This window comes from Neolamprologus multifasciatus, chromosome 10, assembly GCF_963576455.1.
Source record: "Neolamprologus multifasciatus chromosome 10, fNeoMul1.2, whole genome shotgun sequence".
NCBI lineage: Eukaryota > Metazoa > Chordata > Actinopteri > Cichliformes > Cichlidae > Neolamprologus > Neolamprologus multifasciatus.
Genome location: NC_140448.1, coordinates 24,010,863 through 24,027,743, shown reverse-complemented (window position 1 = coordinate 24,027,743; position 16,881 = coordinate 24,010,863). Strand labels below are relative to the sequence as shown.

At 39.2% G+C, this 16,881-nt stretch overlaps 1 protein-coding gene across 1 annotated transcript; it reads right to left on the bottom strand.

Moving 5' to 3' along the window:
• Positions 1-512: 512 nt before the first annotated feature.
• Positions 513-16,455, bottom strand: LOC146510282 (pterin-4-alpha-carbinolamine dehydratase 2). Its single transcript, XM_085174746.1, has 4 exons — positions 16,179-16,455; positions 15,196-15,327; positions 2,484-2,564; positions 513-811 (listed from the first exon to the last, which is right to left on the bottom strand). Exons 1-4 carry the CDS (start codon positions 16,275-16,277, stop codon positions 716-718), a joined length of 408 nt encoding a protein of 135 aa, XP_085030872.1. The 5' UTR covers positions 16,278-16,455; the 3' UTR covers positions 513-715.
• Positions 16,456-16,881: the final 426 nt, after the last annotated feature.

Genomic DNA, 16,881 nt, shown 5'->3' with positions numbered 1-16,881 from the left:
TGTTTGAGCTGACTCTGAATTTAGTTTGGCGATAAAATGAGAATTTACAGGATTTTTTAAACTCACTATGATCAGGAAAGACCAAGGAAGCATATTTATGCTTTATTTATGCATATTTACGTTTATAAACTTAGATTTTCCCCAAAAAAACTACAACTAAACACATGAGAGGTAGATGGCACTGAATTTAGTTCATCCTTTACCAAATCGCAACTCAAATTAATTCCCTTCCTACTGACTTTGACCCCTTACACGATCAAGTGACAAAAGGAGAGCATGTGATCTGATGGACTCACATGTAAAAGCTCACTGGTGAGAAGTTGACAGAGTACTGCTGACCAATCACGATCCATTTTAATTCCATATGTGAAAATCACTCAGTGATACCGTTCCAGTCTCTGACTTTTGGGGAAATCTAAACCAAAGAGCTTTCATACACAGTGTTAATTCAAGAGACACTGCATCATTTTAAAACAATTAGAGATGAAACAAGTTAAACTGTCACAGAAAGATTTCGAACACTTGTAAACAGTGTAAAATGTTTATTTTATTTTGACAGATCTTATTTGGGACAGAAATCAGAAGCAGAATATGCACATGTGAAAGACTAAATACATTTAACTCTGTAGTGCAGTCGTCTTTTTAAAGAGTTGAAACTAAAATCAGTTTATCTACAAAGGCTGTGACAGATTGCAGACTAAAGAAAAAAAAAAAACTACATGGAAAGTGAAATTTTGTCAATAAATTTGGCCATTTTGATGTCCCGTTTTGACAGCCCTCCACAGTCATGTGTAGACAGTGTAATTTGGACCTGTGAAGACATATACACGTTAGTGTCAATCACAAGGCAATGACAACATGATCAAAATATTTTCCTAAAAACAACTTTTAAGAGTTTAATAAATCCAATAAAATTACATTCTTTGTTATTTCAGAAAACCTTCTATTCTTTTAAATTGTGGTATAGCTCAAAGTTTTGCACTATTAGGACTGTGGTCACTTTGACAGGTAGGTGCCGGCGCCTATTTGCATCACCAGGCTTCGCCTTTATTCATTCGAGAGACTAAATAGAAGCTCTCGCAACTGTTTGTTTTGGTGGCGCCTTTTGGATCAATTTCAAGTCATCAGTTATGGGACAAATAATATGGCTTGCTCTGTGGTTAACTGAACCAATATGCAGTTTTGTCAAATTAAATACCATGTTTTACCTGTAAAAATATACTAATCCACTTAGAATCACCCCGTTTTCCAAATATGGGCACGTCTGGCTCCAGTTGTATAAGCTATTAGGCTCAAGTCAAAATGCTGGTCACAGTCTAAAGGGGGGAATGTTAGAGTAATTATGTCCACCTTTGATTTCCAGTCTGTATTCAAGAGTGCAAGGTACAAATCAGATAGCATATGTGTGGCCATCTAGACACAGCTTTCAGTGCATTATGTGTCGCATCCAGTGATGTTGTGCAAACTTGGAAAAAAAGATTAACACTATAACCTAGTTCTGTGACAGCTCTTGCACATTCTGGTGGAAGTATAATGTGACCTTCCTGTGTATTGGTAGGTGTAACTACAGCGTGCAGTGCTCCCAGCTGTGCTGTGGTTTGCCACATGCAGCCAGTGAGAACAGGTTTTGGTTTTTGGTCTCTGTGTGACATTTCTGTGATGACAAACTCAAGCAAACTGCCCACAGGCGCTGAGCCTTCCAGCTGTTGTCAAACAATACTCTCCTAAAAACCACTCTCTAATCATACTTTACAAAATGTGAAACTTTGTACATATTGTGATACACATTATAGTTTTATTTGACATAAACTGTGATAACTACTCCTTTCCTGCAGCAATTTGACCCCCCCTGCTTCCAAAAACATTTTTTGTAAATACCCTTAAAACTGACAACCACCAAAACAGAACAGAAGGTTTAGAGTGAATTTTAGAGAATATTAGCAGCAGCTCAGCATACAGCTTCTGTTTTGTCGAGGCTGTACCTCAGTCAGTGTGGGATTTGTGTGTAAGTGTCTGGTGGAAAGTGCTGTGGGGGCCCAGAGACCTGTAGCACCATTGTACAGAGACTTTAATAAAGAGTGGATTAGGAGCAGCATTCCTCCCAGAGCGGCCCGGTCCGCCACACAGTAACTCAGTGGCTACAGCCTAATGCTGAGAGATTTTCAGGGACTGGGTTTGTCATATCAACCACTACTTTATTTGTGAGGCAGGGAAAGTGAGAGAGCCTGTGTGAGTGCTGGGGCTGTGAAGGAAGGCAGACATATTTGCAGAGCTTTTCACAAAAAAACCCCAAAAAAACTATGGTAGTAAAGTGTGAACCTGATTAATACAAGATCAGTTGCAGTGTGTCTAATTTGTTATTAACAAACCACAAAACTGTAAATATGGCAACAAATCAAACAAACCACTATTGATTTTGCAAGATGCGCTTACTTTATAGTAAATAAACGCAGCACTGTAAATGAATCTCCAGTCCCTGTTACCTTATTATAAACATTGAACCATTCTGGGTGATGGTTCATCTTCTCTGCCTGCAGAGCCACCCGTGACATGAAGCCAAATGCCTGTTAGGGGGAAAATAAAATGATGGCTGAATTTATTGCGAGCATGCTTCAAAGTGCATGTTTTTAAGCACAAAATGATTAATACACTGCATTAAATTTGATCCACTTTTTATAAATAAATAAATGAATAATAAAAAATAAATGTTCAGATGTACAAATTCTGCTAAAAGCAAAGTCATCAGAATAACAAACAGAAAAGAACTCCTGCATTTTTAATGGTCAAAATCTAAATTAAAATAAATAAATGTTAACAGTATACACATAATTAGTGAAAACAAATAATTCCGTAGGTAATCTTGCAAAATTGTAACACTTCAACAGAACTATTGATTAGAAAATATAGCGGGCCTGTTTAAAGGGCTCTGTCACCGAATTTAATAAGTTAAATGTGAAGTTTCATAAATAATAAACAAAGTAAGTAAAGTTTATTTGTATAGCACATTCACTGACATAAAGGTCACAAAATGTGGTACAACAATTAAAACACAATGTCAATAGACAACCATGTTAGGACAGAATAAAAAAGTTTAATTCTATATAAATAAAATAATGTCAATCCAAAGCTTAATAAAGTGCAATACTGCCATCTGAGGTGGGGAGAAGTACAAGACGGATTTCTGAATATAGAAGGTCCTCTTGGATGCATGTGTTCAATTTCCACAACCACAAAAGGACTTTAGAGCATGCATGCACACACCGAGAAACATACACACTCTTCATAAGTTTGGCATGTGACTCGCTCCAATCACAGGCCATCCAGGGAGTGATTACGGTTATTCTAATTATCTACAAAGAGGAGAGTGAAATCCCTCGTCATGCTCTCTGTGAGGAGAGGAAAAAAAGAAGAAAAAAAGAATCAGGTAGACCTATTTCAGAGCAATTTCCCACTGCAATCTCAATTAAGCCCCTAAATGCTTCCTCTCTGCCTAATTAAATCAACTGAAATGCCATTGTTTACATGCTATAGCTGTGGCCCCATCCACCACCTGACATGACGAAACAGAATTAGCCTCAAAGAGGAAATTGCGTTTAGCCTTTTTAGTGTGTTGTAACCAATTTCTGAGACAGCCTGCTCAATTCACGTGTAGTGCTATGCATGTAACACGATCAGGAGCTTGATCAAATTGGTTATCAAGGAAACCGTCTCCCGATCAATTTAAGTAATTGACATATTCCTGCAACTTGACCTCACTGGCACCAATTTAGAGAGCCGGGCGGTCTGCTTTTTCTCAGTTTTCATTGGCTTTAATGGAGATTGCTAAGCAGCCTGTCATGTCAGGTGTTGTCCAAACATGTCTTCTCCCTGTAAGGGCTGACTTCAGGTTAATATACCACTGAGGAACATTAAGTGACAGGTAAAAGGATTCTGTGTTAACACTTTTGGTTCCTGCACAATGTCCCAGTTCAAAACACTGTGCTTTTTCAGAAACTCCCTTTCTAATCTGTCCCTTGTTATAGAACAAAAAAGTCATCTTGTGGTATTTTAAGATACTTCTGACTGATTAAACATGGTCTATGAATGTTTATAACTCATTCTTCAGGCTAACATTTTTTTCCTTCTTTTTTGACACCATCATTGGTATTAGGGTTTCCACTACACAAGATGTTGGCTGAGACCATGCAAAGTGCCAAATACTGCAGTTCCTCTGGTGCCCACTAGAGGCTTGCTCCAAAAGTAAATTGATCCCCATACAATCCAATGTTAAAGAGCCCAATTTTACAGCAGAATTTAAGAGTAGACATTCACAGCCTAGTATAGAAAGTGTTTAGGGCTCTATAGACAGTTTCTCTAAATCATCTATCTGGAAACTAGATTTGGGGGTGTGGCGACTTTAAGACAGACAACTGCTGTCACACCTCACCTTTGGTCATTTAAATCTGCTCCACTGCATTTGTGTTGTAGGGACCTCATAAAGCAGTTTTAATGCATTTATTTGACAAAAAATGGTTTCTACTTGAGTTTTGCTAAATGAAGTTCTGGTATTTTGCTATTTAGCTACTTCACAATAACTGGCAGATTTCAATTTGTGCCTTACAAAAATACAACTTAAGAATGGTAACCAAATTTGCTAGTGTTAGCTGACACTCTCATTCAAGAGTGGTAATGTGTGGCATTAGAAAACTGATGGAAACACAGTGTATAGTAACAATATGTACATTACAGTGGCTACGTAAATCTTTTATGGTAGGAACTAGCTTATACTGTACACTTATACTGTAGCTGGGTTTTTCAGCTCTTTTGTTTCAAAGAGAGAAAGATGACAGAAATTCAGTCTATACAGCTTTTAAAACTATGCTTATGAATGTTTGTGTCCATTAGCATAGCACTTTGCTATACAGACATTCAACAGCAAGGCTACAAGAACACACTGATGTACACTCTAAAAACTCAACAATGCTGTCTTAGTTGGCTAAAAAGCTAGCTTCAACAGAAACACCAAAATAATTCAATATATACACACACACACACACACACACAAATGAGAAGCAGAATCAAAGGCTGGCATGGGCAATGAACTTTTTTAACACTCAATTTTACTCCAATAAATATAAGTTTTGTTGTCTAAAATGACTTCTGTCTTCTTTGCAGTAGGTGCTAAGCTAAAAGCCCAACAACAGCACAAACATGAACAACAACAGGCCAAATGACAGTACACAGCTACAAATATATACACGTGGATCTGTAAAGCTTTTTGGAGCACCTATAGGCTACCAACCCAGTACCATGCTGGTACCGTAAAGAGGCAAGCATGCATGTATAGCATCCTACGCTTTTAAATAAAAGTAAAAAATACAAGCTGGAGAAGCTTCAGCTCATCTTTCTTCCTCTTCTCCCTGTGCACTGCCACAACTTGTACATAAAACTACAATGTCCTCTAGTGCCTTCAGGCAGCTTTTCACTAAAACTACACAACACCGCAGTGTCCAACAGGACACTACTCAGAACAGTGTTCACCAAGTAGAGAAAAAAAGAGTTCTTTGTGTGACTTCCGTCTTCTCTATAGCAGGGGCTAAGCTAAAGGATCAACAGCAGGACAAACACAAACACGAGTAGCTTACATTTCCAGCTGTTCCACATATCTTTGACACCGTCCCCATTTGGCGGCAGACAGCTACGATATGTAGGTGTGCGTTTACTGATCATGCTCGCCGCCTGCGCTTCATCAATCCTATGCTAAAGTTATTGCTAACCACAAATATTAGCAGTCTTATTTTCACTGAAGGCTGACATAAAATACATAGAAACGATCAATTTATTTGCAAATGTGTAAAAATGTGACAAGCTAACAAAAAATTTAAAGCATGACAAATGGTTTCACTGGTGCTGAACATGCAATTAAGCAACTTCTTAAAAAGAAAGGTTTGTCATGTTAGCATTGTTTCCAACAGCCTAAAATGATTATAAAAAATAGGAATGAATCCCTCTGCAAGTATTTATTTTTTCTTGTTTAGTAAATTCAAGGATTTTAATCATCAAATGTAAATGCAGATTTCATAACTTTAATCCTGCAACAGCTAAACAGTATCATGACGTTTGCCAATGATCAAGAACAATGTTGTATTCATATTTGTATTTTGAACCGGACTAGTTTATATTGATAACCCAAGCTTGAAAAGAGCTGTATAACATGGAAGCTGCACTGCTTTTATCATAAGTATTGTCACACTTTCCAAGATATTTCCTGTCCCCATTCAGCTGTCACTGATGTGCAAATGAACCACAGAGCATTTGGAGGGAATGGGAAACATAAGATGACCGTTAAGTAACATGAAGTCTGATAAAAGAAAGAAAAATGGAGAGAAACAAGAAAAAACAATTAAATAAAAGCAGCAATCTCTCGCTACCAATGAATTGGAGTTGAATGTCAAAATAACCTGAAATAGTAAATCCAGAAAATAAATCCTGCCCTACATCAGCCTTTTCTCAACAGACAGTGCTCCCTTGGGGGCAGTAAACAGAGCATGAGGAAACAATACAGGCAAAGTGACAGTGCTGTGCCTGTCCGTCATCTGTAGGTCATCTCAACACCCTCCACTTGGGCCAAACAGAAATTAAAACCAATCCTCAACTCCCAGATGAGGTCTCGTGTCAGCAGAGGTCAAGGGCTTGGCCTCTCAAAGTGCTTTGTTTATCCCATTTGTATTGTACGGGCCACACTTCTCGAGCCAACAGGTCAGCCAGCTAGTCGGCTATCCATCCTCTCAGCCAGCCAGCAGTTCTCTCCAACTGGCCCAACAAGCTGTAGCTGTCAGAGTCACATAATTTGACGTGACATTATGCAGGCCCCCATCTCAAATAATCAGAAACACCCGACAGCAGACCGCCACTATGCCCCTCTCCCCTCCACACACACACACACACACTCTTTTGAGGAGCCATTTTGGTGCTATTACAGCATGATTGTCATACAACACTGGATGAGACAATTTGACGTCGGAGCGGAGTGGTGTTCTCCCTCTCATTGCGGCTCTGGGCTGGAATACAGGACTCAGTTTCAAACACATGTGTCTGTTATTTACAGATCGGCTTTCCACCACCCCGCGGTCCAAGGGCTTAGAAACGCCTGCACTGCTTTGCCAGGACTAAGTGCATGCAGATTGTGCCCACCCTTACTAGCCTCTGACAGACACACACTTTCACACTGGTGCATGCACAAATGTACACACACACAAGCCTCCTCGGCATATGCGCGAGTATTCGCCGACACGCACGCGCAGGAAGACGAGCCGCTCTCCTCCATTACACACCGCCGTGACTACCCGATGATTACTCCGCTAGCCCCATCATCACCCGCGTCAGCGTTAGCCCCCTGGAAAACCTTCGCTCCTCTGCAAGCGAAGAAAGCTGTGATTTCGATGGCGGTGGTTGTGGTGGTGATGATAATGATGATGACCACACCTCATTTCTCTTCTTTCCCCAAACAGCTCTTCACGAGCTTCCAGCTGGCCAGACATGGGCTGCCCGCTGAGTTGACATGTAACTTAAAGCAAAATATCAAATAATTATGAAGCAAAGCTGCCAGCTGTGAAGTTCTTTCATGTAGTCAGGGAGAGAGAGCTCTGCTGGGCAAGTGTAACATCAGCGGTATTAATCTTCTCAAATTAAGATTCTTAAAGTTGAGAAATGCAGAGCAGGGTTTCAGTCTGACTCTCTGCCAGTGTTGACGCTCATTTAGTGACTAATATCATGTGTTACAACTCTTCACACACAACTCAGCTCCTTTTTGTAACGAGTGTCACGTAACGCTCAGGTATGGCGTTAAGGCCAACTTATGCAAACCCTTCATTAACTGCGGGGGTTAGTAGCGAGGGCTCAAAAAGGCATTGGGCTTGTCAACAGACGGCAGACGTCAGGGCCATCTTACTTTACCCAAGGTCTGATAGCCAGATTATCTAACCACCTCCGCTTGGGTGCCACACCTTGTGGCTTCCCTCCAGCTATTCTCACAGGATGGGATGAACGCAGGATGCCTCTGGTTCCCAGGGAAAGTTTCACTTTGGAGATTGAAGGTGGGAACTGAACACCGCTGAGCCAATTAATTGGCTTCTCGCTCGTCTGAGGACAAGTGTAGGAGTTGTATATGCAAATCTGTGTGCATACCTCTAAACATTTGAACAAATTATAACATTTTCTTGTTAGCTTTCCTTTTTTCTCCCCATCCGGTGGAATGTAAAACACTGCCTAAACTCTTTGAAGGGTGGCAAATCCCTGAATCATCGCGTCCAAACAATAGTCAAGAAATGTGGGATACTCCGAGTCCACTTAAAGGTGGCTAAAATAATAGATCACCAATGTATCAAGGAAAAGTGCCAACCATTCACTAGTTCCAGCTTCTTGGATGTAAGGACTGAAGTGGAAACCGATTATCTTTTGGTATCTGGAAGGTCTAGAAGGTCGACTGGCAGGTCAGTGATTTGATTCGCTGTTCAACCAATCCGCCAGTTTAAATGTCCTTGGGCAAGACCCCAAAGCGTCATAACTGCCCATATATATTATATTATCTGTAACAGGAAGACGCTGAGGTTATAAAAACATTAAGGGCTGTATAAATAGGTGTGGCTTGCAGTGTAAAGTGGTCAGTAAGACTCAAAGTGCTACATAAATACAGCACACATGACAAAAGGAATTAACGTTCATTTCAAAAAGAAATAAATTCACTGATTGATATTGACTGACTGGGAAATTGACAAATCAACCCAACAGACTGTCCAATCTGATTGCTCAACTATTTGCCTGGGAGAAGAGGCCCTGCTTGTTTGGTATGGAGCATGAGCAAATGAATTCATCAGTCTAACCTGTATGCGAAAACATGTGCGTGTGTGTGTGAAGCTGGAGGAGGATGGCTTTGGGAGTTTGGTTTACCCAGGGGCTCAGTTTTAGTTGTAGGACAACTTATTCAACACAAGTAGACCAAGTCCCATAACGAGAGGCAGAGGCTTGAAGGAGATTTGGAGGAGAGGGAGCCTCTGACTGAATATAAAAAAGGGATGGGGGATGGGGGGGATCAGCCTCCAAGAGCAGAGCAGGAGCAGAGGCAGCTGTCTGAACACAGCATTGCTCTCTTCAGTAAAAATCAGAGTCGCTACCTCAGACTCGAAATTGGAAGTTAAGTCCAGAAGCTTTTTCCCCAGAGCTTGTGATGTAGTTATTGTTTGCGGCAAACCGCAACCTTGGGAGGTTGTTAGTGTAAGCCGGATACTTAAAAATTATTTCACACAAATAAAACTAAAATGTTCTGAATTTATTTTATTTTGGTTTTTTTTTTTATTTGAAGTGACTATTTTTCAAAATAACAATAAATTAATTTTAAAATATTTTCCACACCAGCTTGAAGTTGTTTCCGAGGAAAAGAGTTACAAGAGTAGGAGGAGAGTCTTTTCAACCTTTCAAAATTATTTTAAAAATAATGTATGGAATGAAATCCAGGTAATTACTGATGCATTTGAGTAAAATTGTACTTATTTCACATTTACAGTTCCACTAATGTTATGTGTTCAAGATAGGATTACTTTTTCATTTCTTGGCTGAAGTGAAATGTGAAAAAATAAGCGTACTATCTGCAACCGATGGACGCAGGAGTGGATGCAGTGTTTATACTTTAAGCTAGCCAGTGAAATATGTTTGTATTATATCCCAATATATGGGGGGGGGGGGGTGTCCATAAGAACACGATAGCAGTGATATAAGATAGCTAGTGAGTGAATAATGTAAATATGTAATCCCTTTAAAATAGTTAAAAATACAGCAATTAAATAAATTTTACTATTAACTTTTACTATTAACTGAAACTGTCAGAATCCATATATATTTTAATACAGCACATGTTAGGAAATGTTTTTAAATGCTTTATCTTAATGTGTATATTTGCTATATGTTATCATTTCATATAATAATATCATCGTATGGTCTTGGAATTGAAATGTTTTAATAATACTATTGTTGTGACTTAGTTTTTCTTGTAATTAAATAAATGATTAATTAATGGTTTTACTTTTTTCTTTCATTTGGTTTTTATTTATTATGTATTTTTATTATTTAGTTCAAATGTACAGCACTTTGTGTCGGCTGTGGTTGTTTTAAAGTGCTTCATAAGTAAAGATGATGATGATGATGATGATTTGGAGCCATATAAATAAAACAAATTGACCCGAATCATCAATGATTGCACCATTACAAACAAACATGTTGCACAATTAAAATGAACATTCAAGGCAATGTTTTGTGTGGAAAACAGAAATGAACCAGATTTATAATATGATTGCGTAAACATTGAGCAATTTTTTTACTATTTTACTGTTTCTATTTAACTGTTGTAATTTTATCATGCTCGTCTGAAACAGGTCTCTCTTGTAAATGAGACATTCAATCTTTGATGGGATTACCTGTTTAAATAAATGAAAAATAAATACTTTTATTTTTTAAATAATTTATGAATGAAAACTTCAAAATGATTGAAAATTGTCCAAAAATAACATTAATTGCCAACAATACTATCACTGATAAATTTAATAACCTCTTCATTGGTGCACATACCCATTTGCTTTTTAATCCCTCTAATAAAAACAGTGGAGCATGCTATGGATGCAGATATTTAACCATTAAAAATTTCCCTCCTTAGGTTAAGACTGCCCTTGTTTACTTTACAAGAAAGACTGAAGATAATAACCGGCCATTTTTCCCCTCCATCCTAAATGTAGCTTTTGAGTGATTTTTTTTTTTCCCAGGGCTGCTTGACTGAATATTTGTGGGAGAAGGAGGAATGCCATCGATGTCAACCTCAGCTAACACAACACAACAGTTGAGCATGCACAGCTCACCCTCTCTTATACAAGCTGCACCCGAAAGCTACCCGTTTCACTTGTGTCGCATGAAAGTTTCCACTTCATCAACCGAAATGTATAGCAGATGGTCATCTGTAAACATACATAACATAAAGCTTGATGTGTAAACAATATCAGCGACCGCAACTTAGAACACACTCAATTCCAGCCCAGATTTACAGTATTAAACACACACACACACACACACACACACACACACACACACACACACACACACACGTACGTCTATATGTGATTGCAATAACTCCCACTGACCAAAGCGACTCCAGAAAGAGGATTTCACCTCTCAAAGCACATTAAACAGACTGGACTTGACAGGAAAAATAACTCACAGTTACTCCTCAGACTAATGCCACAAACATCACACTGTATACCCACATGCCGCAGCTAAACTCCTGAGCCATTTATAAAGGCATCATAACACTTTCCACTTGCTGTAATCAAAGAAAAATAAACTCAAAGAAGCAAATCCAGCTGCCATGTTTCCTTTAAATTCATTTGCAGCTCTTGAGCATCTCGTGAATTCGCTCAACCTCAACTTGCTGTACTCACTTCAATGCATGAGTACGGCTCTACCGCCCCCTAGAGATCAGGAGAGGAAGTGTTTCGATACACAGGAAGGGGATTTGTTATTCTCATTATAAACTCTTGGGGATCTGATTTCCTCAAGCCCATCACTTGGAGATAAGTGGCGAATGGAAATCAGCCAGCATGTCGCTCCTCATCTCCATTCCCCTTCGGTAAAAGCCCTTTAAGAGCAGCCATGAAAAACGAGCTGGAGAGTTTGTGAAAATGCATCAGAGAGTTTGAGTGGTGTCTGGAGAGAATAAAAGAGGGTGAAAAAGAAGGATAGAGAGACAGACAGACAGAGCGAGCTGCCAGCATGTAAAATTGGAACAACATGAGCTCATTCCCCAATAACATGGGGCACAGAATGGGAATGAGAGACAGACAAAGACTGAAAGGCAGAGATAGGGGAAAGGAGGGTGGCAACAAGTAAGAATTTTTAAAAAAGAAGAAGAGAAAAAGAAGAGAGAAAGCGATGCACAGCAGAAGGAATGATGGGGTTGTTAGTGGTTTGTGAACCAGATGAAACATTTTAACCAATTTGATTGTTTGTGAAAGAAATCATTCTGATCAAAACCCTAATTGCTGCCAACTGGCCTCCTGGCGAGTCTCAGAGTAATGCAGCCTGACGTGTCGGGGTAAGAGGAGAGGCTTTAGAGCCAGGAGGAGTAGATGGGGGAGGTCAGCGCTCACCCTCCGACTTCAAACATGGGGAAGTGTAAAAACAGACTATTTTAGGGACTAAAACAACTAACGATGGGATTAGAGGAAGTCCGCTAAGTGGCCTTGAGATGCTGCAGTTTACTTCGCCCCGCACAGAGTGAGCGAACGGAGCAGCTGCTTACAAGACGTGCCAAAAAACTTTTGAAAAGAATATTTAATGTTTGTTTTACCCCAGGAAGCAAGAGAACTAGTTTCAGCTGCCAGGCAGCTCTCATGAACTGTTACAGTAGACACAGTCACCAACAAGTAACTTGCCCAATATTATAAATAACTTTCTGATAAATTGCCATAATTCATTTTAAATGAAACACTTACTTTCAGTGCAATCCTGAAAATTCAGAGCTAAACTGTACCACCAATGTGCACCTGTCCATTTCATCTAAGTACCTCATACAGTACCTGCATATTTTTCCATCCATCCATTTTCTTCCACTTATCCAATTCAGCATCTCAGGCTGTCATGCCCACTTATACACCTAAAGTAATTTTAGTTAGAAACACCAGTTAATCTAACCCCATGCATGTCTTTGGACTGTGGGAGGAAGCAGGAATTTCCCAGAGACAACCCATGCAGACAGACACGAGGAGAGAATGCGAAATGCAAACAGTAAGAGACCAAGCTGGATTTGAACCCAGACCTTCTTACTGTGAGGCAACAGTGCTAACCGCCATCCTGTTATTGCACATGGTTCACATGATCAGGTTCACTTGTCTGTATGGAATATTAGGTGTATTTGTTTCTTTATGCATTATATTGTTATGCATTGTATTTGGTGTAACTTCAGATGCCCTCATGGTTGGGTATCTTAATGATACTTTTATCTGGATAAATAAAGGATTACTCCGCCGCCCGGCATATTCGCCATACTCAAATATTACCATACTTTACTGTTGACTCTGATTAGGATCCCAAAGCATCCTTGCACTGTGTCCTTGTGTGGCTTTAGAAGCACTTAAAATTTAAACACTTTGTGATAAATATTCAAAGGATGCATGCTGGTTTTTATGGATAGTGGCACAAATTATATAAAGAACAGACCTCTGCAACACGTGCAATCAAATTATCCTGGTGTCACTGAACGTCCTGAGGACTGCCTCAAAGTGTCTCTAGACTAAAGTAACAATCTGGCATTCAGGGCTTGTTTGGATTCATGGTCCGTTTTAGTTATTCTTTGAATAATATTCCCCAATGGGAATCATAACAGTTTTTAAGGCAAGGTTTTCTTCAGCTTCCCTTTTTCAGTAAATATTAAACACAGATGCACTGAGACATTTGGCAAGTTTGGTGGAATTATAAGAACACAGGCACTGCTTCTATTTAAAATTGTAGTTTTTGTTGAGAAAACGAAAAAGCAGAGAATATGGCGCGAAAACACAATATAATTGCAGGGAAAAGTGTTTTAATTTAAATACATTTTTTTTTAAAAATAAGTATGCTAAGTATGAGGAATCTGATCTGAATGTCTGTTAGTGAGTAGACTGGACTGAGCAGTGTGCTTTGTATTATTGCAGCTACAAACCAGTTTGTTCATAAATAGTTTTGTAAATAGATAATTGTGACTATTACACTGTATATATTGAGCACTGCAGCAGTAGCAGGAGTAAGAAAACTTTTTTGTTGAACCATTTTTGTCTTGTTTATTGGTTATGAGTTTAGGTTGGAGATTTGTCTTTTGTTTGTTTGTGGCCTTTTCTTCGGTGTGGTTGGTGTGGGTAGCTGCACCTCATGTTACATCCAGGTTACCCCAGGCCGGGGACGTAATATTATTTAAATCACTAACTTTTTCCTGCAACTTCAGGTCTTTTCTTGAACCACAAAATGTGTATAATTCAGTCTCACATAAACCAAGTCAGAGATATTGCATAACAACCAAACAATAGTTCATTGATGACACGATGACACTGACACGAAGAACGCTAATCACAGTATTGTTTTTAAACAATACCAAGCCCTAGATGTTATTATCCTGCATATTTGGTGTCTTAGGTCATTCATAAGTACTTCAGAAAAAATGCTGAAACTTGACACAGTTATAACCTGTGGAGACATGTCTGACTACTGATTTCAATATCACAATTTTATGCTCAGTATGCTACCAGAATCATAGCTGAAATTATGAGTTTCCAATCGACACTTTGGGCATGCATCTGGCAGCGTGCAACAACCCTCCTATAGGTGAACAGATTTTCACGGCTACAGAAACTGGAAAAGTGACTGCTTCATCACAGACTCTACTGGCCACCTGGAATAAAAAAATACCACTAAGACAGAAACAGATGTGCATGTTTCTTTTTTTCCCCCCCTTTATGTCAAATTCAAAGAAACACCATTTACACACCATCCAGCTGTGCAGGCATGGCTGGTGTGGTCTGATATTGTGATCCCAGCACTTATATAAAACTGTTATTTTGAGGCACTTTTCTTTTATTACACCTTTAGCATCTTACATCCTGCGCTTGATTTAATGACAACAGACACTTCAGTTTCAATCGCCATATGCAATGGTGCCTAGATGTCGAATTAGCTGTTGATTTTTGCCTGTCGTTCAATCTTTTGCACGCATAAATGCATACTAATCGTGGCAGAGAGGGGCGCCTGCCTGTCCTTTGGAAGCAATTACAGTTTCAGGGTTTTGCTCAAGGGAATGTGGACAGAAGAAGACAGTGATAGAATCGCCATCCCTGCAATTTGTGGACCAGTCCGCCACAACTCAACTATACGTGGTAAATCAAGAATAGGACCTATGCATATTTTGAAAAAAGTACACACATGCATGACAGGGAAAGGGGAGAAGACGTTAGATATACCTAACTGCACCTGATCACGAATGGCTAGCCTTACATAAACATAATCTAAATTAGGTCTAAACTCAAATCAAAGGAAGTGATGAAAAAAATAACAGCAATATAAAAAAAAATAAAATTCTAACTCATAGATCCAAAATTAGATCTAAGACTTCAACAAAGCTAATTACTATATTAACATAAATACACACACCTGATTAAAGGTTTTAAAGTGAAGCTCTTTGAAGATGGCATCACGGTCCTCCACCTCCATCCAGCCTGTGGCCCTGAGCTCGACCAATAGCTGCTCCCGGTCTTCAGGGGAGAGCCAATGTGAGTCTGATGACTGGACAAAATCATATTACGGTTAAACTCTTTAGCCCTGGAATTATAAAGGACAAATCACGTTTTTTGTATTTGTTTTTCTTGCACTATAATGAAAAGTGCTGATTCAACACACACATGCTTAGTCTAGTATTAGGAGTTCTCTGACTGCTATTTACGCTTCGTCCAAAAGGTGGCGGTCTAGACCCAAAAATGAACGTTAACGCCGTCCTTTCCAGGACCACAGGTCAGGCTTACCTGGGTGTAACCTGCATACTTGATTGGTTTAAATAACTGATTTGGTTGGGACTCCACTCAAGCCCCGCCCTACTCCAAAAGTCTCAACCAAGCCCTAACAAAGCGTACAAAATGCAGGCATTTCACAGGCTAAAATAATAAATAAATGTGATGGTTAACTTTTAATATACAGTTAATCTCAACTTCGCAATAATATGAATACCAACCTCGCCCCGCTCACATTTCTATTGCACATGAGCCAAATGCCAACGTAAAAGGACCAAATTAACTGAGAAATCTAAAAAACTACTAACGCCGAATTAAGGAACAGCATCAGAGCAATTCATAAAACTGTTAATCGTTTAACACACTTTAATCGCTTGCGCCTTAACGTAAATGGACGCCTTAAAGTTTTTATTTACATTTTTCCTGGGAGAGTTCAGCGTACGGTTTCTCACGTGATAGAACGACGCGAGCTGGATACTTTGGAGGCTACACGTCGGAACGGTGCTTGGCTTGTCACGTGGGAGTGCACCCACACACTTAGCTGTGTTCAAAAAGAGACTTTCCTCACGTGGAATTTGTGTTTCTTCTGTTTTTAATGCTAATGCTAAAGCCTGTCACTGCATTACTCACCATTTTAGATGAGTTGTTGCTGCAGAACGGAGGCGCCCTCAAGCTGCTCGGCAGGTGTAGAAGGCTGCCTGTCCTCAGGCTAAACATTAACCTAAACATTATCAGTAAGCTGTCAGCTGTCCTCTCTCCCTACCAATGCCTCTTCTCTTCCTCTACTGCCCTCTCATACTTTGCCATAGCTGTTTAACGTAGTGCCTGATTAAAATCATGCATATTTCCAATGGAGTCTGGTTATCTACTGAGAAGCAGTGGTATGATACTGCAAATATAGCCGAGAGCCATGGATTTGTGAATGCTTTTTAAGGACAAGTAAATGATGTGATTTTTGCTTTCCACTGCTAATTATCTAACATGACAAAAGTCGTCTTCATGTGTTTTTCAAACTGGATTTGGATGCAATTTCTGTTGTTAAAATGTGCTTATATAAATAGCTTATATAAATAAAAATAACCCAAAAGAGTTGCTATAGCCAGATATTTTATGTTTGAGGTGTTTTTTTCACTTCAAATAAAATTACTTACTGAACACGTTTCATTAGGTTAATTATATAAATATATCAGTCTGCTAAAGTAACAACTATAATGACGAATTTCTCTTCAATTAATTAACACTACTACTGAACATCTGATATATGATTGAAACGTTATTTTCACCACTGTATAAGCTAACGGAATATTCTTTGATCTCTTCCTTGATTCCTCTT